The following is a 27,446-nucleotide window of genomic DNA, read 5'->3' on the forward strand; positions in this document are numbered from 1 at the left end:
GTGATAGGTAAGCATTTCTGTTATACACATGCATGAACCTGTTATTTTGGATGGAGGAAATCCTTCACAGTGGTGTTGTATCACTCAATACTTCATTACTTCATTAGTTGTCCTTTAAACTACTTCCTTGATGATTGGTATTTCAAATCTGCATCTTTTTTTCTTCTTCTTTCTTTAACAAAGTTGTGCAAAAGCGCAGTAAGACACTTGCTGTTCATCTGTCGCTGCTCGTGCCTATTTTAGAACTTTGTAAGGTCAAGTGGATTTTTGAATTAGGTCTTAAAATAAAACGCTTTAAACTCAAGACGAACTCACTTTATTATTTACATAATTCTGTTTAACATGTTCTCCTCTCTGCTCTGAACAGATAGCCAGTGATGAGCCTCCGCCGGAGGGATGCTCTGCCTTTGTTTCCATCCACGGACAACAAAGCTGCAGCACCAAGGACATCAAAAAGCTCCTTAAGGCTGCTGCAGGCAGGTAACATGGAAAACAGCTGGTTTGATTTCTTTTGCAGCCAAAAGCACCAGGAGCAGACAAAGTTTGGTTTCCTTCACTGACTCGAAGCATCTTTTGGATGTTTGCAGGTCAAAACCATACTTGTACAAGAATGATCACACATATCCAGGAGTCAATAAAAGTGATTTGCCAGTAGTGATTTTGTATGCGGAGATTGGAACAAAGAAGTTTAGCTCTTTTCATAAAGTGCTGACAGAAAAAGCAGAGGAGGGGAAACTTGTCTATGTGTTGCGGCATTTCTTGGCGGTGAGTTCTCCTTTTTTTCCAGTTTTTTTTTTCTCCCTTCATGACCCTTAGGGTCAAAAACACATCTACATTTATTGTGTTTTTTATAAAGCTGTGTTCACCCTTTAATTGTAGATATTCAGGTATTTTCACAAGTGCTTCTTTGATACTCTGCAGCTGCTGAATTACTTCTGCAGGTCAGCTATACGTACGTCTCACATGGTGTTAGTCTTTCCGCTGTAGAAGCTGCCTTCCCCAGCAGGAGACAAGAGGATGCCCCAGAAACTGTTTGGCAATGAAACAAAACAAAACAAAACCCCAAAAAATCCACTATTTTGTTCCACCAACGCAAACAGCAGGGAGCTTTTTCCAAATGTTAAATCTTGTGTACAGTTTCTTTTCATTGAGTTTGAAACGAAGTAAGTTTGGTTAACTTTGCTGTCATCTGGAGTTCCTTAAAATGTGTTCATTTAAAATGAGACCTTTCTTTTCCCAAAGTGAGCTCTTTGCCATCCAAACAGAAACCCATTAAGTGGTGGGAGGAATCTGCATTCACCAAAACACTGTTTTCTTTTGTTTCTCGGAACATAAAAGATGGAAAATGATGTCAGACTTATTTCATTTTCCCCTCACAAAGTGAATATTTGTTTCCAAACAGGTTTAACAATTCTGTAATTCAGAATAAACTATTACTAAGTATTACAAGATTTAAAATCACAAAAAAACAATTGGGGCAATAGGAAGGAGCCAGAGGGGTAAGGGAAGAATTCTGATGTGGCCTGGTGTATCTTCTTTTGCACAAAACAATTTGTCTTTTTTGTTCACCTATCCTGTTTTTTGAGCAAGTCTTGTCAGAATAAAACAACTAATTCTATATACCGTATTTTCCGGACTATAAGTCGCTCCGGAGTATAAGTCACACCAGCCCAAAAAATGCTTTATAAAGTAGAAAAAAACACAGAAAAGTCGCACTGGACTATAAGTCGCATTTTGACGGGAAATTTATCTGACAAAATCTGAGACCAAGAACTAATAAGTTCCACAACCTCATATGACACAATCATAGCAAACTGTTTATCTCAAAATTTCACAGTAATTCTTTCTCATATTTATTTATTCCTTTCATGAAGCATCATTGGCCAACTAATACTCTGTTTTCATCCTGTATTTGTAGAAACAGTTGTCATTTTTATTGCATTACTGAATCTATGAAATCATTGGAAAATAGAATATTATGTTTTTAGCCTTCAAGATCTTACTGGAAAAAAAAGTTTGCTGATTCTCTGAGTCACTTAACATACTCTTAACACTTAACATACCTCATACATCAAATTGACCCAGGAACATCATCTCTGTTCCTCACAAATGAAGATAACAGGAGGGTTAACAATGTATTTATTTCAATTTATTACTAATATAAGTCGCTGCGGAGTATAAGTCGCACCCTTTGCCAAACTATGAAAAAAAGGGCGACTTATAGTCCGTAAAATACGGTATTAATAGAGTAAAATTCACTAATTCTGTAAGGGCCTCTTTCTTTTTGACGTTGTCTAATTTAAATACCTGCTTTGAACATTTGAACATCTTTGAACCAACCAAAAGTGTTTCACTTGCAGTATTAAAGGATTTGGCCCTACCAGTGCTCTGGAGGAATTTTTTGTGTTTTTTTTTGTCTTCACTTTTTGGCTTTAATTTGTTATGTTAGATTTTTTATTAAGTTGTAATTAGTAAATTTCGGTTGAATCTGCTGTTTATATTTGCTGTTTATTTATGAAACTGTTTTTTTTTCCTCCTAAAAATTAATTTGTACTTGAAAAAATGTATAAACAAACAAAATCAAGTTCAATTCCACAGCTGGTCACCCAACGCCATTTCACTCAAGCAAACCTTTTGTTCAGGAAAGAGTCTGTACATCAGTTATGGTGATTCTCTACATAGTTCTTTTAATCGTTAAAAATCTGGTGTTTTCAACCTTTGCCACCATTTGGCGGTCAATCCGTGGCCCAAAGGTCATCGCCATAATAGTCTTTAATTTATGTTTGGAGGCACCTGTCAGTTAATGGAGTTTGACAGGTCAAATCTAAAAAAAGAAATGAGAGACCTACCATAATACATGTTTTTTTTATATTACGGAAAGCTTACATTTGGTGCTGCTGTGATGTTTGATGCTTGGAGTCGATTACCTTAAGATAAATACATTTTCAGCAGACCGGATGTATCTGGAAATTTTTGTGAGTTTACCGGTGATCAAGAGGTTGAAATGCTGAGACAAGAAAAATGAAGAATAAAGCAGCGAGCAGCATTGAATGGCCCCCGCTGTTTACCGCCCTCTACAGTTCCCTACTTTACCCCACCACACCCGCCCACCTTGCCCTTCTACAGCTTTAGCAAACCCCTTGTTCCACTAAAACTCCTTTTTAGGCATTAAATCTTCATTTGGCGTCCTTTTCATGCTGTCATACAATGGCGCTACTCTAAAAATGCTTTAAAAACGTATAATGTTTTAAGAGATTACACGCATTAACTCACCATCATCCAAAACATTTAGTTTGCAGAAAAGATATTTCTTTTCATCTTTTATTTTTGTTTATTCTGGTAAAATGTTCATATTTGCACAAATTGGACATTTTTGTTTTAGAAAAGCCGTTCACTCACTGTAACATATATTTTTGATTCCTTGGAAAGAGTGTCAGCCTCAAAAATGTAATTTTACGTGTCTTAGGCAACCACATCCACCAATTAAAGAGATAAACATAATTTTTTAGGAGAGCACCAGGCCTTTTTGTGAATATTTTCAAAAGACTGAAAGAGAAAAGACATGAAAGCCAACATTTTTTTCCCTTGTTACTGGCACAGGATCCAAAGCCCGCAAAGATGCTTTTATCTGGTTACGGCGTCGAGTTGGCCGTCAAAAGCACAGAATACAAAGCTGTGGATGACACCAAAGTAAAAGGTCAGTTGGTTACTTTTCAGACTGCGTGTTGAATCCTGCTGTGTTAAAGCCAATTAAACTCAAATCTTTGGCTTTGTAGATTCGAAGAGCGGGACAAACGCTGGGGAGGATGATAATGATGAAGTTCAAGGATTCATCTTTAGAACATTAAAGTAAGGCTGTATGTTCATCCCTTGTGTTTCTCCTCTATAGTATTTATTTTATGGGATTTGATGATAAGAAAATAAAAACACGTTTATGTTGTGCTGTACTGTTTTGTGCCTCACTTAAGGAAATCTCATCCTGAGCTCCAGGAGCAGCTTACTGAGCTTCGGAAACATCTCCTGGAGAGCACCAACGACATGGCCCCTCTCAAAGTCTGGGAAATGCAAGGTAGGGACTTTAGTGCTGATATCAAAACAACAGACGTTTTATTAACTAGTTATAACAAAAATAAATCACACAACAGTTTTTGGAGTGTCACCTTTAGCGTTTAATACAAAGGTTGTATCCGAATTCCTTCCCTACTCACTGTATAGTGCACTACATAGTGCGTTCTCCATGTTGTAGTGGTGTCCAAATCCACAATTCCAAAATCGAGTGCCCTAGAAATTTCCCGGAAGCCTTTGCGAAAGACCAGTGTGCATCGATGCTCACTAGATTGGGGAATATAGACCACAATGCATTGCGTCTGAATTTTTTTTGCCAAATAAACGTATTTAAATGTTTTTTTAAAAATAAAATATAAAGGTTTTTAACTTCAGAAGACAGTGGATTCATAAATGATCATTGCAAAACGCTCATATCAAGTAGATTTTAACTTAATCCCAGTTTAAAAAAAAAAGTAGTGAGCATGGTGTCCGAAGTGCTTTTAAAATCCAGTGCACTACATAGACCTGCACTATATAGTAGTTTAGTACTTAGGGGTTAGGATGGGAATTCGGACATAGGCTAAATTTAATCTGATGTTTTTACTGGTTTATTTCAGAGCAACAAAAAGTTTTTACCCACAGCTTTGTTTTTGTGGCTAATCTGGCTTCACTGTTTCATAATCCATGTGCAAATGGGTTGTCCTTAAATTGGAAGACTATGTTCCAACTTGGGTATTCCTTACATTGTCCTCATTAAAGATGCCTGTTAATCCTGTTAATCGGTTCAGCCTTCCCCTCATTTTTGTATAAGGGGCTCAAAATGTGTTCAGGCATTTTTTTTAAATGATCACACCCCAGGTTAGGACTGGGAAGAGTTTTTAAGAATATTTCACTTGTTTAGAATTATATAGTCATTTCATACAAATTCTTTTAAGTAAATTTTTAATAATCCTTTTCTATGAGCTTTTTAAATCCTGGTGGTTTCTTTTCTTCCATTTGTTTTTTTGTCTGTCAAGGGTAAAACTATTAAAAAATGACATATTTTATATGTTTCTCAACCATGTGAAAGTATTTTTTCCAGTCACAGTGTTAGCTCCATCCTCTGCAAATTCAAGTCATCTAACGTGGATGTTTAGATGTTAAATGTTGATGAATATTTTCTGTTATTTTTGGAGATTTAAGTTTCCAGGCAGCAGCAAGAATTATGTCCGTCCCAAAGTTTGATTCTTTGAAGGTCATGAAAGATCTCAGTCAGAACTTCCCAAGCAGAGCAAGGTGAGTTCCTTTGGGTTTCTTAGTTGCGTTTGTCCCTGCTTCAGTCAGTACGGGTCACATTGTCCCTCTGTTTTATGCAAGTCTGAATACTTGAACTGACCTTTTCATTTATTAGTTACTGATTCTATCATCAGTGTCATTTCACCTTCAGGTGAATAGAACACATTAGAAACAAAAAACAGATTTCATTCTAAAAGTCTAGCTCAAATATATAGAATTATCACAGACTGGTAAATCTGAATGCTTTTCAACAAAAAAGTTAAATGTATTTTATGGCTTTAGGTGTAAAATAGAATAGACTTTATTGTACGTTAAATTGTGGTAAATTGTTTGGTAAATTTGCTGGCTGATCCCTCACAGGGAAACCATGTTCCCTAAACCAGGATCTGGTGCTTTTGGCAGTGTGGGGAAAGGCCAAATTCCTGCATGAAAATAAAACCAGCATCTTTGTGAAGCTGGTCAGTAGATAAATACAGTATGTTAAATGCTCCGTACATCAAATATATAGAAAAAATGGGGAAAATACAGTGGACCGCAAACATCTGCGTCTTTCCCCCAGACTAGTCGGGGTCTTCATTTTTCTTAAACCATTGTCTTAATATTGGAGTTTTATTTATTAAGGAACACTCCAGTTGTCGTTGAGTCCAGTTAGAATGTCTCTAACAAGATTGCTCCACGCAAGAAATTAAGCAGTTGCAATTCTTGAGAAGAGTCTTTATGTGGTCAGTCTTGAAGCATCAACGTATTATGAATTCCCTTCAAATTTCTGAATTAGCTTTATTTTTTTTCTCATTTTGCATCTTTTTCTATGTTTTTGTCTAATGAACTTTACATTACAGAGCACGAATGCAGCACTCGTTACCAGCCAGCTTCTTTAAATATCCTGTTGTGTCACAGCCTCTTTGTGCAGGGTTTTAGTTTTTTTTAGTACCAAGTTATAATCAAAAACCTAAAATATAATATTGCGTAATGAATCCATACAATGTCCTTTTCCCTTTCTAATTTATTTCCTGAAATAAATGTTGAGCAGCACATAGAGTCTACAGAGAAACTTGTCAGATAGTGATAGGTTTTCTTTTATTGGTTTAAAAACTTACTCCTAACTTGAGAAAATGCTGAGTTAGAGATGCTGCACTGGAGGAAATGACTGCAAACACACCATCTTGAGGTTTACAGGGTTTTGGAGATTAAAACTGGCGTTTTACTGTCGGCTGGGGACGTGGTAAAAGCTGATGGTGACTGTACAGGTTTTACTGTTCCCACAGATCACTGACGAGAGTGGCCGTTACTCTGGAAATGAAGAAGGAAATTGAGGAGAACCAGAAGGTGAGATGTGATAAACAGTGTTCCTAAACTGCACCCGAGGAGGTATAATAGTTAGCATCTACAAGCTTTATTTGATACAAACGTATCCTTCACCCTTTAAATTATTAAATTATTATCTTCAGAATAATCTGTTTCCTTTAAAGACCCGCTCCAATCATCTTTTGATCTATTTTCAAACTGTTCCCGGTGGTCTTTAAATAATGATTATGCCGTTCTTAGCCAAAAGAAAAGAACCTACGTCGTTATCTAGGACGTATAGTTTCTGCAGTGCGACTGGAGAAATTCACCTCTGAGTTGTGGGTGGGACTGTTGGGGTGGAGTAAGCCCACCTCATTTCCCATCATCCCTTTGTTTACACCCTCTCCCGCTAGCTCATAGCCCCCAAGCTATCTTTATCAGTGGAACAAAAATGGCGATTTGAATGAGGAATTACTCAAAAATGCAATTTTGAGTGGATTTTCTTATCTATCATGAGAAAAATGCCTCAAAAACACAATTTTAATTTGAGTGGTTTAAGGAACCTTAACTGACTCTTTAAGTTTGTTCTTTCCAGTATCTCAGCGAGTCACTTGGTGTCCATCCTGGCGACGGGGAACTATTTATCAACGGACTGCACATCGATTTGGACACTCACAACCCTTTCAGGTAGAAACCCAACAAGAAGGTTGTCTTATTCTACCATCACCATTCCAGAGTTAATATCTACAAAAACAGACTCCTCATTCTGTTTGCAGCATCTTGGAGATCCTCAGGGGAGAGGCCAAGATTTTGGAGGGTCTTCATAATTTAGAGATTAAAGGAGAACACCAGGGCAAATTCCTGAGTTTGCCTGTGAACACGGTGGATGACAGCTACGCCTTGGACATCAGGCATCCTGCTATTATGGTGAACCTTATAGCCCTTTAGTCTTCAGGTCTCATTTTTAACTTTACAAAAAACACTTTCAGAGAAAAAGCAAAAACAAGATTTAGTCTACTAAAAAACGGCAGTTTTAAGAAGTTGAATTGTTATTTTAAAATTTTAAGCTAGGAAATATTCTACAAACAAGATTCACAGAGGGTAAGCAATGTGACAAACATAATTCTTTTGTCCTATAATTCTAGCTTTTTTAAATAAATAAAAAACGAATATAGAAAAAACCCAGATTGATCATTGTTTTTCTCTATAAATCTAAGATAAATTGTTCCAGGAAGTATTTTTCTCATCAACAATCTCTCCTCATTTTTGTAACTTTGTCGGTTTACTCTGATCAATAGCTAGCACTTACATAACGATGTTCTGGTCAAATGACACTTTCATTCCATTCCATTGAGCGCAGGCGCTCGCTTTCATTCAGCTGCTTTACAATTGAAGTGCATCAAAATGAAGATACAGGAAGTGCCTTTCATCCAAGCACATTGCTAAATGGCACAACTATTTTCACTAAAAACGATTTTCGGGAGACGTTTTGTTGTTTTAAAATAAAAAGTACTGGAGCAAAAATAACTGCTAAGACCAAAATATAAATGGAGGGCACTAGTTTACAACAAGTATCTTAATAATCGGTGTTCTTACATGCTTTAAGATTTAACATTATGGGATCCAAGTGTAAATATAAATATATATAAATTTCATTTTTATGTAAATTCAAAAGGTTTTATTTTTGAAGTTAAACTAATTATCTCCAGTATAATATCTTAGTGTATGAATTTAATTTGTTCATAATTTTAATGTTTTTTTAGTGAAACAGATTCATATCTATGAAAGCCCATTAAATATATTAATTTGAACCTTTTTAATGAAATGTGATTTTGAGACATTTCTAATAAAACCCTTTTAATGAAATTTCTTTAGCAAACAATGTGTAAAATCATCTCTTGATCATAAATATTGAAGAAAAGAATGTTGTCCCAGGTGTGTTGTGTTAATGTACAGCTGTGCAGTGACAGTACATACCGTAATCGCGACATTTCATTCTGTTTCCAACATTTGCACTTTTGCTTGTTCTTTCATCAGAAGTTAAATACGGTTTATTACATTTTGAACGCTGATCATTCTGTCATTTACTTTATTACTATTTTTTTAACTGTTTTTTATTTGTGTTTTTAGTGGATGAATGACATTGAGAATGACCACATCTATCAGAACTGGCCATCCGGCCTGCAGGAGCTCCTCAGAGCCACGTTTCCTGGTGTCATCCGACAGATTAGACGCAATTTCTTCAATTTGGTGAGCCTCGGTGACCTGAAGGAAGCCATCGGCAACTGAGGACCAAATTTGACTTCTGGCCTGCTGGATATTTTGCTTCTGATTCTTTGACCCCTCAGTTTGTCTACATGACCGAATTTGACTTTAACTTCCAAGATAATCAAGTATCCATTTCTGGTGACCAATATAAGATCTAAAGAGTTTTAGAAATAATTATTTTTGGATTAGATGGAATGTTTTTTGTTTTTATTGAAGCCACAGACCTCTAAAGTCCCACACAGTCCAGTCCAGCATAAAAAATACTTTAAATATGTATTTTTAATGATACAATTGAAAAAAAATAAAAGGTATCAAAACACTTTGTAGCACATTTGGTAATGATAATTCTGCTGTTAGGTGCTTTTCCTGGACCCTCTTCAGGAGGAAAGTGTTGAGCTGTTAAAGCTAGCTGAGCTTTTCTACAAGCACAAGATCCCCTTGAGGTATGTTCTTTCATTTTTCTCCACAACGCCATCGATGTTTATACAGTCCACTCTGCATTTATAATATTTACCAAGCAGCGATTCTCATTTCAGCTGCATCCTGTTTTTGTTTTTGTTTCGTTTTTGTTCATGTTTCTGCAGAATTGGATTTGTGTTTGTTGTCAACCCCAGAGATGATATCGATGGCTTCTCAGACGCAGGAGTTGGATTTTACCGGCTCCTGAATTACATCGCAGACGAATATGATGTACCCCAGGCTGTGATGTCTATGATCTCAGTATGTACACCACACATAAATCACATCCTCGACAAAAGGTTTCTAGTCCGCTCGAGTCTCTGTGTGCCTGGAGAGACTATTGCTTTATTTGGCCGGGTTATATCCTACAGCTGGATACATCTTTTTTGATTAGATGACAAAATAGGATCTTACCTCTGCTGTTGGCTTTTAAAAAATAAGGTAGAGAATTACTGACTTACATGGTTGATATTCAAATTTGATCCGACTCTCTTACAGCTGTACAGCAAAATGGATGTGGGGGGGACATTGTCTGCTGGCACAATCTCTGCTTACCTGAAGAGAAAATATCCAAAAGCCAATCCTGAAAATATTCCAGGAGCAGAATCAGAGTATGACTATAAAAGGAAGGTGAGTTAAAAACATATTTAGGATAACGAATGATTTAACCAGTTATGTAGAAACAGTAACATCCTGGTGTTTGACATACACTTCATTTGCTTCAGGACGGAGCACTCTTTTACAAAAAGAGTGGCTTGGACGCCCTGCCCCTTGCTTTATTTAATGGAATACCCCTAAACCCTGATGAGATGGACCCAGAGGAGCTGGAGACCATTATTTTGCAGCGCATAATGGACTCCACCACCGCATTCCAGAGGGCTGTCTTTGTGGTACGACTGAATTTTCATATTCAATTATCAAAAGTACTTTAAAATGTGAGGAAGAACCCTTAGATTAAAAGATGCTGCAGATAAACTGACCCCAGCTAGATGTTAATGTTGCTTTTCTCATGCCATTGCTGGGACTTAGACTTATTATTTTGCAGTGACATTTTTTGTTTATTTTATTTCTATTCTAATGTACGACAGAGTTTTAGGGCCAAAAAAAAAAGTAAAATCACAAGATTTAAAGTCGTAAATTTACGAGAAAAAAACTCGAAAATGTACGAGAAAAAAACTCGTAATTTTTACAAGATTAAAGTGGAAGTGAGCATACAGAGCAGCAAGTGAACGCCGCGCAGCAGCAGAGCAGACCGACTAAACTCAGAATGTTTATTGATAACGTTCCAAATGTTTGGAAGCTCATTTGCTTGATTTACGATTAATTAATGTTTTATTTATTGATGGGTAGTTTGCAGGACCTCTGCAGCCCGTTGATGAAGCTGTCCACTTGAATCCTTTCTTCCTCCACCAAAGACCAGATCTCTATGTTTGTGTGACGCTTCCATCTGAGGAGGAGCACTTTTTTGGCATTTTCAACGTTCGAAAGCTTATATAACAGACTATTTTCATTCCTCTTTATTGTTTTATGTTAAAACGGGATGTTTCACCTGGAGGGGGCGTATGCAACACTGTTTACTTCCGCATTGGTGTTCGGATGACAGGTTCATGACGTAAGGTGACAAATGAACTTCAGGTTATGTGAATGAAACGGAGAATAAAGGCTGCAGCAGTCCTCTACTCCCAAATGTGTCTCTGAGCTCCTTATTTTACATAAGAAACTCCGCTTTACTGACACCGAACCCCAGAAAGCCGGCTTTACTGACAAAAATCTGATTTTGAGTAGCCAAGAGTTTCAGAATCTCTTTTGTTTTTTAAACAAATCCTGAAATAAAGCTTCACAAAATGCTCCACATATTTCATCATCATGAAGGGGGGTCTAAGGGCAGGGATGTCCAGTTTGGCTTAGTCAGTTTGTTATTCAATTTAGTATTTTCCTATTAAATTCTATGTAGTCATGATCCTTTTTATTTTTATGTTTAACTTTTTCAATTACCTATACGAAAGCCCATTGAGACGACTGTTGTTGTGAATTTGGGCTATACAAATAAAATTGAATTGAATTGAATTGAATCTTCAAGCTAGGCTCCGATAAACGGAAAACTTTGTGGTGTTTTTTCCTCGTAATTTAATTTTTTTAATTATTTAATAGTTATGACTTTCTTTTCATAAATTTACGATTTAAAAGTTGTATTTTATAAAAAATGTTTTTTTTGTGAACTGGCCCTAAAACGCCGTCGTACTAATGCAATATATGACTTTTTTTTCTTTTTTGTCTTTAGTTTTCCTCAATATTTTGTTTTGCAAAAGCAAAATTTGTGCTCCCCTTAAAGAGATGTATGTGGAGCACATTTGTTTCTCAACCTTTCAGGGCCAGTTAACTGAAGGTTTGGATGTGGTGGACTACCTGATGGAACAGCCCAACGTGGTTCCCAGGATGAATCCACTCATTTTAAGCACGGACCGAAAATATCTCGACTTCACAGGCAGGCCAGGTGAGTGGTCGGCTCTTCGCTGTCTTTACGCTCTGTTTTAGTTCATGTCTTGTAATATATTGCTGTGGTTTACCGTACTCTAGTTGTTGATGATTGGAACGACACAAGTATGTTTTCATTCATGGACTCCAGAGACAGAACAGCTGTGATGGCCAAGAGAATGAAGTATTTCACAAAGACAGGTAAGAAGCAGTTCAACCTAAATATTGATGGACATGCAGGACTATCACCATCCTCCTCTACATTTTTATTCATTTATGAAACATAGGAATTTGTTTGAAACTAACTTGTTACAGTAACACTGAAATAGTTTATTTTCAGTTACAAAACAGGTTTAAAAACACTCATTAAAAGACAGGATTTGGACTCAAAAATTACAGACCGAAAAAAAAAAAACTCCCCAAACCTGACCTTTCCTAATTCCTACCATAAATAACTGTTGTTCACCAATAACAGGAGAAAAATCCACCCTTCCCCGTTTCTCCATAGCTGTGTTGTGGGGGCAGCAGTCTCACCACATGCCCAGACCTTCCTCTCCACAGAGAGGAGGGCACTTAAGCCACACGTGGCTCTCTGGAGATGTGAAGGAGCAGCGGCTTTACTCCTCCCAGGTGACTAAGCTCCGCCCCCTATCTCAAAGGGAGGGCTCAGCCACTCTGCAGAACAAACTCATATCAGCTGCTTGTATAATGGGTTTGCTCCTTATTAAGGGAGAGGGCCTCCATATTTCCAGAGAACCTCCCACACAGAACTTTGGAAGGGACATTTATTCCAATTTCATGACTCACAGATGCATCGGATGGATAAAACCTCGAGCAGTCTGTGCAAGGTGTGGAGCTGATCTGCTAATATTTGGTATTTACTGTGTGCCATTTCCTTATTCATTTTCCAGGTCCGACTAAGTGTACAGAGAAATAAAAGGAAAGTTATGATCAGAAATACCTGGCCTAACAGATTACAGTTGCTAAGTAAAGATCATCACAGCTGAATGTACTGCAGACTGTTACAGAAAAAGACAAGTTTCAGTAATGATAGTAAGTAGTAAGGACACGTGTTCTCTTGTTTGGCCACTTTATTCCATTTCTGACACCACCTCCTGCAGGATGAACCACCATATCTGACATCACACCTGACTTTAAACAGTTCTTACACCAACATGAATGCCAGCTGCTTTTGCAGACACCACATCCACCTACATCTGTATCTTTGAATGATTCCAACTTTGGGGCAAAGCAGAACTTCATAAGTGAGAAAAGCAAATCCAACTCCTGATATTTCCAATCGACGTGGACGCAAAATTCTGTGATTTTTCTGGCTTTTGAAAATAAGATACGAAACTTAATAAAAATCAAAGTTCTTGTCAGTAGAAAACTTTTTTTCCTTCTTCTTCAGATGAGGATGGTATGACTGCTGTGAGCATTTGGATAGTTGGAGATTTTGAAAAGGTTCCAGGAAGAAAATTATTGCTTAACGCTCTTAAACACGTGGTGAGTAAAGTCACGACACATGGTACAATTCCTTGTATCTTGTGGGCAAACCATAAAATACATTATTTTAGAATTTACTGCTCCTGTAGGAAATACCACAGGATTCTTGTACTTTTAAGACACAAATTATGTTCCAGAGGATTTTGGCTAAAATGAAAAGTTTGGATGTAGACTGAACAGGAAGTAAATCCTAAATTACAGTTTTAAGAGTAAAATACTTGTGACAATGTGCTGAAGGTTTAGATGTCATTCAGTGAAAATCAACACTTTTGATAAGAGCTGGAGCATTTTTTTACTCCTAGACAATCAAGGTCTACAGGTGATTGTGCTCATGTCTGGTCTCTGAAGATCTGGGAGTGTGTGATACCACTGTGACTGATGCGATCGCTGTGTCTGTGTCAGCAGAGGGCCAGCCCCGGCATGCGCTTGGGGGTGATAGATAACCCCAGTGGAAAACCCTCTGAAGATAACACGGTGCTGTACAGGGCAGTCTGGGCTTCTCTCCTCACCCAGAAGAATAAGGCTGCTGCAGAGTTTGTGCAAAAACTCCTGAAAGAAGAGAGCATTCAGCTTCTCCAGCAGAAAACTAAGATTAAAGACTTACTGATGCAGGTAAGCAGATAAAAGGAAAAAGGAGTTCTTCTGTTTTTTTCCTTTTTTTTTGTAAAAGTTCAAATCTTTTCTGTTGAGTTCCTAACATTCTGTTAAACACTTTTATAGAGTTGGTTCTCTAAGAAAAAGTTTTCAAAATGTTCTAATTAAATTAATGTTAAAGTAGTTTTTTTTTAAATAACATGTAAAAGATGGTTAAAACTGGGAGACTTCTGTAAAGTCAGCAGATAAGTCTCCTCAGAGAAAGGAGGAGAAGGTTTTTTGCTCCAGTTCCTTCATTTTAACAGGAAATCAATATTTTGTGTTTTACTTTGGCAAAAAAAAGAAGCTTTTTATCTTGTTAATAGATCCACTGCTTGACTTAAAATGAAGATGCAGAATGTCTAAATAAAACCAAATTATGAATTGGATGTGTGCTGGTTGAACTCTTTGGGTAAAATACAAATACAATGAAGGGTCTCTTGGTGGTAAATCTATTCAAATTTGCATTTTAAAGCATAATATCGAATTTTAGCAATATTTTTCCTTTTTGTACCGAGGCTGTTCCAGATTTTTCCTTTAACTAATATTATTCTCTATAAATATTTTGTGTATAGTTACTTTATTATGATTTATCTATATGTAGTTTTTTATAAGGAACCTCAGACAACAAGAACACAAGCTCAAGGTTCATTTTGTTGCAATATTCCATAGCCACAGTGTCATATTCATATTAGACTAGTTTCCTGACATGTCCGATCCGTTTTCCATGAAAGTAAATAGTCTTGTTTTTCATGAATATCATTAGGAAGAGGCCACATGACATTTGGATGCCTACAGTTTGTCAACCCAACAATAAACACATCGATGCTTCGGCAGTTGATAAGCAAATTCAAACTGTATCTGATGTTTAACACATGAATGACTCTGAGCTGAAGTGCCAAAAATGCATTAAACGTGCCTGCAACAAAGTGGTCAACAAAAAAAAAATGACCAACTTTACAAGAAAAATACGTTTGGGAGTTTATGCTTAGCGTTTTTCATGTCTGAATTATGGTAATTATATATTATAGGACAGAAGGAAAGATGTAATATAATTTATATTACAGCCTTGTTTAAAGTACCTGACTAAATTTTGATTTCAGCGTGTCAAACCGCTTAAAATAATCAAAAAATCTGTTCCAATATCCAACCTGGATGATTTATTGATGGTGGGAAATTTTATGGCTGAACTGCTATCTTAGGTTTGAAGTTACCGGTATATATGATAAAAAGCAAGATTTTTTAGGAACGATTTGAAAATATATACACAGTATGCTGTATAAAATGCTTTTTCAACCTAAACCGTGACAAGATGAAAACTACTAATAATTGATTTTATATTAGTTTATTTAGTAAGTGATCACGGTATGTGTGAGATTATTTTTTTTTTTACTTTTTTTAAAGGGACTTATATCATGCTATTCTTAAGCCTGTCAGAGTAAACTATATCCATATATATATAATAATTGAAAGAACGATTTTTTTCTACGTGAAACGACTTGATCTCTGAGGCCCCGCCTTTATGGAGTTAATTCAGTCTCAATAATCAGAAATGCACACAACCGGTTTTACAAATGCACACGCTCCGATTCACAAATGTCATTTTATGCAAATGTGAAAAATAAATTCGGAAATACACACCCTGTGTTTCACAAACACACAGATTGTGTTTCACACATGCACACTAAATGTTTTACAAATGCACAATAAGTGTTTCTCACAAATGTGCACACTGTGTTTCACAAAAAACATTTTAGAAATTCACAATAAATGTATCAGAAATGCACAGTAGGTGCTTCACAAACATGATTTTTAGGTACACATGTGATGTGAACTCACAGATCATTCGAACTGCAGACTGTGCATTCAAAATCCCGTTCTCGTTTGTGAATCTCCCCGTGTGTGTGAGAGATTTTTCTACGGTGAATATTGAGACTCATCTGACGGAGCGGGTCAACTAATGTCACCATTGGCTAGTGAATCTGTCAATCAAACTCATCGGGAAAGCAGGCGGGTTCGCTTTTAGCCAATCGTATGGCCCCTTACACTTTCTCTACGCTTTCTGCGGGTGGCAAAAGCCCCGCCCATATTTGATTCTGTACCAGTCGGTCGTTAGCGTGTTAGCCTTAGCATGGCTTGTCGGTTTATTGCCTTCGGTTGTCAAAAATTACTGGCTTGTGCAACTTTTCAGTGGACCTGGGAGCAAGGCAACAGTGGTTGAATGCAGTTGACATAGAATCCATCGAACTCTGTACTGGTCATGAGATTTAAAATGAATGTTTCACTCGGGATTGTTTGTACGTTATTCTCTTAGCGTTCATGCTAGCGTCATTTCAACACTCAGACACGGTTTGGATCATATGAAGGTGGAGGAGAAAAATCTTCAACTTCCACAGGTTTTGTGGAGAAACTGGCATCACTTTGCTCCGTACCACGCAGTGGGACTACATTACTTCAAGTTCATCTCACTGTCAATCACAGATACCCAATACACATCCCCTGCTCAGCCCGAAGTCACTTTGCTTGACCTTAATTTTATTTTTTTAATAACTCAAATGTCATTGATTTTAATGGTAACCATATACATATACACCTCTTGGCCAGGTCACCCTTGCAAAAAAGATCCTCATCTCTCTGGGTTTTATAACTGGTTAAATATACTACACAACAAAAGATGGTCATAGAACAACAAAGTGCAAACATTCACCCTTTATTGCAGAGTAAAATTCAGTGAAAACATGGACAGATTAAAACATCAAAATTTAAGCAAATGTGGGATCTCTACTGATTTGAATTTTATTTAAACTGGAACTAATTTTCATAACATCCTTACATACAATGAAGTCCCTTGAACAATACAGCAGTATTGATTTGAACTCTGTCTTGCCCCGCTCAGTCTCTCTTCTTCTGTATGTAATTATGTCGCCTAAATTAAGTTCTAAACAAACGGGACAGTAAAGATGTAGGTCCACTCCCAAACGGTCTGAATTCCACAATGGATTGATGTCGTCTTGCAGTTCCAACATTTGTGGACCCAAAAGAGGACTGTCCCATACCAGGACATTGATCCCAGGATGAGGTTCAGCCATGGATCCACTCTCCTCCCATTCAATCTCTGGAACCAGCATACCCTGACAAAAAAAAAGAAAAAAAGATGCTGTTTATGAACAGCACTGTTTTTTTTGTGTTTTAGATTATGTAGGAACAGTGACCCACTAATAATAACTTATATTGTTGCTTGCAGGCAGACCTCATATCTCCATAACTGTTTATAATTTGCAAATAAGTGAACCTTAACAAAATAGTGACATTAGTACATCTGATGGCTCATAAGGCCATGCATTGTGATGCATTTTGAACTTGCAGATGTGCTATTCTTCCTACAAACAAACAATTTAGGGAAATTGCTTGCACCACACAACAATAATCCTTTTCATTCATTTTCGATGAAAATTCACTGTAGTCATTATGATTTCATGATACTCTTCTTGATACTTTCCACTTTAGTCAAACTGCACACAAATCAGTTGTCCAGTACAGTGAGATTAAATAAAGCATTTACCCGGGGATCAGAAACAGGGTTCTGGGTCAAGCCCAACTGCCACAGCTGATTTGGTGTCATGCTTTGCTCCGTCCTGATTGGATGGCTGTCCCACGCGTCACTAAAGACATCCAAACTGGCCTGAATGCGTGGTAGGAAGATGTAATGGCAGCAGAACACGTGATGTGACTGATATTGAGCAAGTCTTGGTCCTCAAGAGAGTGCAGGATGTTGTAATATAAACCAGTAACACTCACGAAGACATCACACCAGAGGAGCTCAATCCTGTATTTGGAAAAAAGCAAAAAGAAATATTATATTGTCAGATTTATTTTTAATACATCATTCACTTTTATGTATCAGGGCTCCAGACTAACTTTTTTCACTAGGAGCACAGTGGCCCCCAACTGAAAGTTTTAGGGGCACAACCAGAATATTTAGGGGCGCATACCGTAAATCAACATTCTAACCAAATCCACTAATTTCCACTGTATTACAAATAAATACTTTAATAATAGATGCAGAAATTACAATGTGCTGTTTCTAATTCAGTGTCATATTTTATTCTGCACTTTTGAAGATGCAACATGAAGGTAAACTGACATCACCATCGCTGTCATGACAGTACAACTAAGTAAAAATAGTAAAAAAAATACCATACATTTAGAATAAAAAAAAGTTTTTAGTAACAAGTGATTACCGTAGTAACCTTTCGTAATTTCACAGTTTCAAACAATACTTAAATATATGTAAATATTAGAGGATGGAAATTCATGTTGGTGACACCAAATAGGTGCAGCCAAGATGCACAATAAGCGTGTTTGAGATCACCCAGATGGACGCAACACTGCACAGATCACCTGGTGTGTGACGTATATTTTTGTTTTTGCTCCAACATCACCTGTCAATCAAAACAAAAATATCACGAGAAAGGGGTGAGAGCAAGACACCAATCAGAGCGAACGCAGCTGGAAATTTAGTATTGAACTGACTAAAAGCTGCCCTACAGACTACAAAACAATGCATTATGGGACATGCGTCCTGATGGGTTTTTTGTAGTTCACTGATCAATTAAAATAATTTAAAATACCAACTGATTAAAAAAAGGCTACATCCATTACAAAACATTAAAATAATTATAAAAGATGTAATATCACAGCTCATACTTAGGGGGAGAGGCATATTAAAACGAAATTGAATGTTAAGGACAACTCCTAATTCCTGGTCTCTTTCAGTCTCGCTGCAGCTTCGATTTCATGCGAGTTTGAGACCCCTGCTGTACACTCTGTCACTGGTACACTAGCTGCAGGTCGGAAGAACGAATCAATAGTTCGCTTGCTCATAGCTCAGACGCACATATCAGGTTGTGATGATATTTGTCTCCGTTTCCTTCCCACGGATGTTTACGCGCGCTCGATTATCTCTAGGCCCCGCCCCTCCACATATTTTAGCCACTTGCAGTGACTTTCCCTATTCTTCTCACACGCATTGGCCGCTTCAGGCATCACTCAATGAAACGCGAGTGTGTGCTCGCGTGTGCTCCAGTCTCATGAGTATTCGCGCGAGTGTGTGTCTGCCTGCGTGCGTGTTCGCTCGCGTCTCATTGATGATTTCATCTCTCATTTCATCGATCATTGACGTGCTCCTTTCATGTTTAATGTATAAAAAATACGGAGGGTGGAGGAGGCAAATTTACTGGTAGCACATGTGCGACTGGGTGTAAAATTCAGTCGCACACTCTCAAATTTTGGTCGCAAAATGCGACCAAATGGACGCAGTCTGGAGCCCTGTGTATATATTAAAGCTTCTAAAACTAGGTTCAACTCACCGTTGATTGCGTGTACACTTTTCCCACAATGAAGCCGTTTGTGTCAGTTGTACGTACTGTGAGCATTAACTCGGCTATGCCCACATTTTCTCCTCCGTGATCTCCTCTCACCCTGACAATAACATGAAAATCATGTCTCAAACACATAATTACAAATGCATCGCCAATACGGTACACATCAGTTTAAAATGTAATGTTCTTATGTATGATGCCAATAAGTAGAATTTCTGGGTTAAAAAAATTGCAGGAGTGGGTTACATGTATCACTGGGGAAAAAAATGAGGTGAGAGAGACTGTTAAGGGGGGGTAAAATGTTATTCATGAGGGGAAAGTTTTAGAGTTGCCTTTGTTTATGGAGAGGAGTCTAAAAAAAGTAATTTTATTTTTGTACAAATAACCAAGTACTTGTACTGCCTGATATGTGAATAAAATATTTATTTATGAATGACATGAATACCTCAGAGGAAAGCCATAAACGTTCATAGCGTCACTGAAGAAGGCCAAGTGGGTGTCTGCACAGTTGTTCTCTGCTATCTTCAGGTACAGGATACATGGAATACAAGTACAAATACTTTCAACTGACAGATATTTACAGGGGCAAAAATGCTAAATTCCCAATTGACAGGTAAAACAGTAATACAATAGGATGATAAAATATGAAATAGAATAGAATAGAAGGGTATTTAATAATCCCTGAGGAAATTCTTTTTAAATGGCCATCTTAAAAAAACACAAACACACACGCATTACAAATAGAAATATCACAAAATAAAAAGATTGATAAAAAAAGATAAATAATTGGAAAATCAGTGGGTAAAATTAAAAGAAATTACTTGTAAGATGCCCTGCCAGAGAGTTGTATTGCCTGATGGCACGAGGAACAAAAGATTGTTACGCTGTCACGCTTCAGTAATTCCTAGAGAATAAATAAAAACACAACAAACATGGATTAGATCATTTAGCTGTCTGATCTTAAATTACATAATTTTCAAATATATGAAAGGGGATTTTTTTTAAAACACTTTTGCTATGATAACTTGAGCTTGTAGTAAAGAACAGCTTTAAAAAAAATCAGAGACAAGACACTGATCACAGGAAGCCTGTGTGTAATACTTACTCAAATCACTGTTGACAGCATATTTCTCCCATCCACCCTTTCTGTGACTACTTATCGACTACAAAACAGCCTAAAAACATAATGTTTGGGATTCTTGTCATTACGTCATTGGAAGTAAAGATACGGGGATTTTAGTGGCTGTCACTCTGACACAATCTCACAGGGCTGGTCAGCACAATACGGGTTCTAACGTTAGAAACTTAATGAGGCTTCTTTCATTCAACAGTGGATTCATGTCTGTTATATTTAAAAAATGCCGTTTTCATGAATGTCATATGAATTAACTTTGTTGCACAGTCCACCCCGTCTTAAAGTCTGGGTTGTGAAAATGCTGTGTCTAACTTTAACCCGGATCGCGTTTACATAAAGGCAGCACACGGAAAAACTAGCTAGTTAGCATAGCATAGCATCAGTGTTTAAACAAATCGCCGTCTCAAAATCAATACTTTTTATTAAACTTTCTTTGCTGCTGTAAATCCGGCATGCTTTTCCCCTTAGTTCCTTATGAATCATGTTAAGAACCTACAGATCATTGGCTATAGACGCTAGCTTGAACCGACACCGGCTTGAACTTCACTCACACTCACAGGCAGCCACAACTTGCACAGGCTAAGCAAAACAAAGCTAAGCTAATTTGCGGTGGGGGTACTCTGCAAACGACTCGGCTGCAGTGTTCATAAAGCATTCACACATGTCAACTTGGCAAAGGAGAACGCTTCAACTTAGTATTCAATAACATTACAGGACGTACAACGAGGGAATGATCAAATAAATGCATTACTTACGGGCTGAGACTGATCCCGTTCGGAAGACCTCTCCGCCATGTTTGCCGCCCGCGTCCTTTCAACTGCTGTGCTGAACAGCTCCCTCCCTCGTCACTTTGAAAGTGAGGAGTGTAAGGGGCCATTCGATTGGCTAAAAGCGAACCCGCCTGCTTTGCCGATGAGTTTGATTGACAGATTCACTAGCCAATGGTGAGATTAGTCGACCCGCTCCGTCAGATGAGTCTCAATATTCACCGTAGAAAAATCTCTCACACACACGGGGAGATTCACAAACGAGAACGGGATTTTGAATGCACAGTCTGCAATTCGAATGATCTGTGAGTTCACATCACATGTGTACCTAAAAATCACGTTTGTGAAGCACCTACTGTGCATTTCTGATACATTTATTGTGAATTTCTAAAATGTTTTTGTGAAAGACAGTGTGCACATTTGTGAGAAACACTTATTGTGCATTTGTAAAACATTTAGTGTGCATGTGTGAAACACAATCTGTGTGTTTGTGAAACACAGGGTGTGTATTTCCGAATTTATTTTTCACGCTTGCATAAAATGACATTTGTGAATCGGAGCGTGTGCATTTGTAAAACCGGTTGTGTGCATTTCTGATTATTGAGACTGAATTAACTCCATACGCCTTTCTCTCCTGTTTGGTGCCTCCCATTTCATCACGTCAACCTAGAGCCGGCCTTGGCAGCGTGTCTTCTTCTCGCCCATGTAAACAAACAACATCCACACTTTTGCAAAGATGGATGTGCATATTTTGGATATAAAACAAAAGCGTTTTTGCAGATCACCGCTAGCTCCACAGAGAAAGTGGGTGTTTGTGTTAGCCTGGGGGCGGTGCTGGCAACTCAGACTCGTCCTGGAAAGGGCGGGTCCTCGATTTGTGTTGTCACAAAGCGAGGACCCGCTTGTTTTCGTGGATTGGGAGGGGCTGGTGCCCAGAAAGAAAGGTTTTTAGAAGAACACTCAGAAATGCAAGAACGGATCTAAATACCGCTTTTGGGTTGCTTTTGTTAGGAATTAACGTTGTACAACCTCCAAAAGTTGATTTAATAGCCCTTCAAGTGACTGGATGAACTGATGTAACCACACCGAAATGTTTCTGCGCCGCTCTCTGCTTTAAGCTCTCGGGCAGAAAGCTGTGATTGATGAGCCCATCTCTTTATTCCTACCTGAATACTTTGAAAGTACCAAGGTGAGCAGCCTGTTCACTGTCAGTTCCACTTGAAGTGTGACTTGGGCCATCACAGGGCGAGACCCACTCAATGCATCTTCAACTAAAAAAAGCGTCAGTGTGTTCTGGCTCTCCTGGGCTGATGAATAGCTGCGCTCACTTTTGATGGGGGATCCACATGTTAAGTCAAGCCTAACCGTCGCTCTGCTGTTGTAAGCAGTCTGCAGCCGCTGGCGCTCTCAGTGCTGCAGTGTGCGGCATCCACGCGCTCAGCTTTGTACTGAAGCGACTGTGTTTTCAGCCTCCTATCAACAAACAGTTGACAGGAGGAGCCTCTATCTGCAGTCAGGAGAAAGTCCCACTCTGGAGGCTTCAGCTCCAGAGATGAAATCTCACTATGGATTTATTCAAAAATAAAGTTTTGGTGTTTTTAAAGTGACTTTTTACATTTTATAAATGCATTTATAACAATTAGCTCTGAATCAAATTGGAAATTGTAATTGGATTCAGTTTTTACTGAGTTGACTTGTGTTGTAACTTTATGAAACAAATAATTTAATTGAACTGGGACCTAAAAAACGTCATTTTTTTACTAGTAGTACACAGTTGGAGGAAAATGGGCTGGAAAAACGATGGAAAGAGTTTTGAGGCAGCTTTGCGACTTGAGACCCAAAGCCATGGGACGCGAGTTTATTATTGGCTGCCAGACAGACTTGCTGACTGGAGTGTGCTGACATTATTGGTATTTCACCTGATCTCCCGAGGAAAGGAATGTTGTGGAAACTAATAACCTGACTCCATAAAGCCACCTCACGCCCACACCCCGACAAAAATGCCCGAGGTTTAATTAAGAGTTTGTTATATTAATTACAAATTGATTTGTCTGGTTTTGACTCCTGCCGTTCTGACAGGTTGGGATAAAATGCTTTTTCTCAGACTTATTATTAAAAGTTGTAATAGCTGTGAATATGTAAGGCATTGATGAGGTAATGAATATTTTCCAGCCATCATACATCATTTCTAAAGCAAATGTTTCAGATTTTTTACATTTTTTTATGAGATGCTATACAAAGAAATCTTGTTAGTTTTCTGGTGTAGAGTTCCATTTACAGCCAAGTGTAGAATCAGTGTTTTGGTCTTTCTAAACAAAGTTTGTTATTCCGCTGCAGGGCATGGATGTAGATGCCTTTGAGAAAAAATTCAACACACTGGAGGTTGATTTTATCCGCAGTCAGCAGCTGTTCTGTCAGGATGTTCTGAAGCTCCTTCCTGGACAGCGAGCGGTGATCAGCAATGGGAGGGTAAGTCCGCTCAAGCATCATCTCAAAAGGAGCTTTACCCAATACAGTAACTGTGAGTTTGACCCAATTGAAATTTATAACATTGATAAAAGTAAATCAAGATTTTGCATTCTTTATTGAAAAACTGTTTGTATTTCCTGTTGCAGCTAAACTATGATGCCACCCAGGATGTTCTCAGTTCAAATACAAATCGTTAACAAAAAAGAAAAACAGTGCAGAGTGATAATGCTCAGGAAAACAGTTGAGCTTTACAGACAGAATCTTTTCATGTGACATGATCAGTCAGGAAAAGTACCAAAAATGATACTTTTTTTTATGTTTCAGTTGTTCATAGTCAAGTTTGAATTGGCTTTATGATGAAAAACCCATTCAGTGCAGAGAAAGTCTGCAAAAGTAAAGGTCTGGAAAGTTAGTCATGGAGTCCATTTTAAAATGCTATTAACAGATGTTTTTCATTCACATGTCATAAAATCAAATTATAAAGAAATTAGGGCAAAGTCGGTTTAGGTTTGCTCGAGGCTAGAATTATAAGCCATCAAGAAACGTAGGAATTTTTCATAAAACAGCGTTCAATAATAGGTTTAGTTATAAATAAAACATGATAAGCTTTTAATCTTGCATTTGTCGGGTACTTATGAACACTTATGGCACAAGTGCTGCCCTGATTAATCAATCTAGAGCTGTTGGGAAAACGAATTCTGCTTTTGAACAGTCTGCAATTATTATTAGTAGTATTTTTTTAATTATTTCTACAGATTGGTAAATATCTTAATTAGTTTAAGTGAACTTTGTCACTAATTTAACCTTAACTGTACAATTTAGACTTTTAAGTGACATATCTGTTCAATTTTCATTTCCAGCTACTAAGTAGTCAAAGTTTTTAATTTAATAAATGTCATATTATAATTATCTACTTAAAGTTTTGTTCATGGCATAATGTGCAAATCATTTACTCAGCAGAAAGCTGATTATCCTTCACAATTTTAGTGTTTTTTTTTTAACATAACAGGTTTAACATGACTGCTGTTGCTCCCTGATTACAAGTGACATAAACATCTGATGACCCGACATGATATATGATCAATAATATATTATTAATTGATAATACTATCAAAATGTATCCTACTGCGTGGTATAGCTGCAGCGTTCGGCTTCTCCCCCTGAATCAAAAACAGGAAAACCCCAGGAGGAGCACTGCTGAACGCACAGCAATAAAGTTACCAAACATGGTGTCACTATAATGTTTCTCATCCCCTTTGGGCCTTTTGTGGTGATGCCTACGCTCTGACTGCATTGGCTTTTCTGTAGATCATCGGTCTGCTTGAAGAGCAGGAGGAGTTCACTGAAGAAGATTTCCATTTGCTCCAAAAGATAACCCTCAGAGGTTCCGCAGAGAAAGTCAAAGCCCAAGTAAAACAGATGGGGATGAAGGCAAAGCAGTATGTTTGGATTTTTTAAACCTCAAAAGTGAAGTTGTGGGATTTGTTGCTCTCTGTTGTGTCCAACCATTAGAATCCATTTATCTTTCAGCGCCAGCGACTTACTCATGAAAGTTGATGCCCTCCTTGCTGCAGCTCCCAAAAGAGAGGTCAGAAGGGATGTTCATTTCATAAAAGATACCCACAGGTAGGATCTGCTTTTCTTCTTCTTTTTGTTAAATGCAGACACTTGTCATCTTTTTGGTGTTGATTTGCTCTGGCTTTCCTCAGTGTGCTCCACCTCTCACAGCGTGAAAACGAGGTCTTCTATGATGTTGTGGTCATTGTTGACCCTCTAACTAGAGAAGCACAAAAGATTTCCCAGCTCCTAATTGTGAGTGAAATCCTTCTTTTACTCTCTTTTCTATTTCTGATTCCCCTTCAATGCACAAGAATCATTTTGGATCTATTGCCTTCCCCTCCCCATTGCTGAGAGCTCTCTGTTTACACGGTCTCCCAATAGCTTACAGCCCCTCCCCTCCCCAGATAACAAAAATGCAGAGCAATACTGGAGCTATCCAGCTGTACAGTTTTGAGCCTGATGCCAACATTTACTTACACATCTAAATAACATCACATAGGTGTTGATCCTTCTTTATCTATTGGGGGGTAACAGGAAGCTCTTCTACGTCACATATAAGCTCTTTTTCAAATGTTTTTTTTTATTTGTCTGCATAAAAATTTCAATAATGAAATACTCAGAAATGCAATAATAATCATAATTTTCTTAATGGACATCCTTCATCATCTAAAGTATGTTAAAAACACTTTAGGAGGTTAGTGAACATGTTGCAGATTCTTCCATTACATGAGAAGTAGAGCAGATTTCTATTGTGCAAGGAAATGTGTGTAAAGATTCCCCGTCATCCTGGTCATGCCATCGCGGGATTCTGTTCTGCAGCGCCTCTGGACCATAAAAGTTTGCAGGGCTGCAAGCTCAGTCAAACTGATGCTCAGAACAACGTGCCTTAGCATTTCATAATAGTTACTTTAAAAGAATTTGATTTAAAAACAAAAACAAAATCGATCCCCAGTCAGTAAAATTTGTAAAGCCGATAATCCATCCATCTACCCATTCATCCATCCATTTTCTTAACCTGCTGGATCCCCTTTCGGGGTCACGGGGTTGCCGGAGCCAATCCCAGCTACTGGTGGTAAAGCCGATAATCTCATTTTAAATCAATCTGAGGTTTTTGTATTCATTTTTGAACTTTTATGGCAAGTCTGTAGTTTTGCAAACACATTTTGTGTTCAGGAAATCATTACAACAATACATAAAAAAAACACATGACTATGTTGCACTCCTCCTTTCATGCCTGACTGCTTCTTTCCTTTTCTGAAAACGCTGCAGGTGCTTAGTCAAGTGGCCAATGTAAAACTGCAGGTGTTTATGAATTGCAAGGCCAAGTTGTCGGAGTTACCCCTCAAGAGGTAAGCTCTAGCTCCAGCAGTAATTACATTTTCCTGTTCAGCTTGATTGTGTACCCTCTTGCTACTGCTTACTTAGCATCTCTTGTTGCTCCGCCTCGCTCCATCCCTCTGTAGGAGTCGACTGCAAAGTTGCAATCTGGTTAATAACACTGCCTTATTGCTCTGGGTCTCTACATTCATCTCTTGGCAAATTACTTACAGTATTTATTGTGGCAGCTTTGACCAGGCAGTGAAAATAACTGAGAAATAATGTAAAAAAAAATGTAGTTATGTGTCAAATACCCATTATTTAGATGCTGGAAACATTGTTGTGTTTCACAAAGCTACTCTCTTCAAATCTGAGGCGTGTGTAGCCTTAGCATACCTAATGGATATGTAATTACATTTCTTTGCTCACATTTTAAAACGAGTACTCTTACTCAAACCGCTCCCACGTCCATTCATTCTAATGCATTGCCGAAATGAGAACACGGTAAAGATGGCAAGGTGATACATCAGTTTGGTATAAATAAGATTAATGGTATTCATGACTTAAACCAGCACCCCAAGATTCTCTGTAAAAGTGTGAATAAATTAAAATATTGTCTTTTTACAAGCTAACATAGGATTATAGAAGCGTATGTGGAAAATGTGATCCTTAAAAGCAGCAATGCCTTTGTTTAGTAGTTGATCTTAGATTTTAAGTTGTTCCACTATCCTTAGCAGTGGTCTAATTATAAATTCTCTACATAGCTTCATGCTTAATGCACCAGCCCCTGAAGACCCTGGTGTCAGTAGGAGCACATAAATCCTGCCTTAATTTCATCTCCTTGTATGTTTTCGAGTGTAAGACAGCAGC

General features: G+C 37.8%; 1 protein-coding gene across 5 annotated transcripts in view; it reads left to right on the forward strand.

The window, feature by feature from the left end:
• The window catches only part of uggt2 (UDP-glucose glycoprotein glucosyltransferase 2), a 49,866-nt gene that overhangs the window by 4,314 nt on the left and 18,106 nt on the right, over positions 1 to 27,446 (forward strand). For 4 of the 5 annotated variants that reach the window (XR_002292728.2, XM_020712947.2, XM_011489835.3 and 1 more), the window contains exons 4-26: positions 368 to 480; positions 588 to 765; positions 3,601 to 3,697; positions 3,777 to 3,849; positions 3,969 to 4,069; positions 5,223 to 5,322; positions 6,588 to 6,648; positions 7,202 to 7,293; positions 7,383 to 7,533; positions 8,737 to 8,856; positions 9,232 to 9,317; positions 9,459 to 9,594; positions 9,832 to 9,963; positions 10,059 to 10,223; positions 11,704 to 11,827; positions 11,911 to 12,009; positions 13,220 to 13,314; positions 13,717 to 13,926; positions 23,568 to 23,699; positions 25,008 to 25,138; positions 25,230 to 25,325; positions 25,409 to 25,511; positions 26,529 to 26,608. Coding sequence is in view for 4 of the 5 variants with exons in the window: in XM_020712947.2 (XP_020568606.1) it covers positions 368 to 480; positions 588 to 765; positions 3,601 to 3,697; positions 3,777 to 3,849; positions 3,969 to 4,069; positions 5,223 to 5,322; positions 6,588 to 6,648; positions 7,202 to 7,293; positions 7,383 to 7,533; positions 8,737 to 8,856; positions 9,232 to 9,317; positions 9,459 to 9,594; positions 9,832 to 9,963; positions 10,059 to 10,223; positions 11,704 to 11,827; positions 11,911 to 12,009; positions 13,220 to 13,314; positions 13,717 to 13,926; positions 23,568 to 23,699; positions 25,008 to 25,138; positions 25,230 to 25,325; positions 25,409 to 25,511; positions 26,529 to 26,608 (2,675 nt within the window). In the remaining variant the exon portion in view is untranslated. The remainder of the gene's footprint in view (positions 1 to 367; positions 481 to 587; positions 766 to 3,600; positions 3,698 to 3,776; positions 3,850 to 3,968; positions 4,070 to 5,222; positions 5,323 to 6,587; positions 6,649 to 7,201; positions 7,294 to 7,382; positions 7,534 to 8,736; positions 8,857 to 9,231; positions 9,318 to 9,458; positions 9,595 to 9,831; positions 9,964 to 10,058; positions 10,224 to 11,703; positions 11,828 to 11,910; positions 12,010 to 13,219; positions 13,315 to 13,716; positions 13,927 to 23,567; positions 23,700 to 25,007; positions 25,139 to 25,229; positions 25,326 to 25,408; positions 25,512 to 26,528; positions 26,609 to 27,446) is intronic. The other variant, XM_020712948.2, reaches the window with a different exon arrangement.

Source organism: Oryzias latipes, chromosome 21 (genome assembly GCF_002234675.1).
Source record: "Oryzias latipes chromosome 21, ASM223467v1".
Taxonomy (NCBI): domain Eukaryota; kingdom Metazoa; phylum Chordata; class Actinopteri; order Beloniformes; family Adrianichthyidae; genus Oryzias; species Oryzias latipes.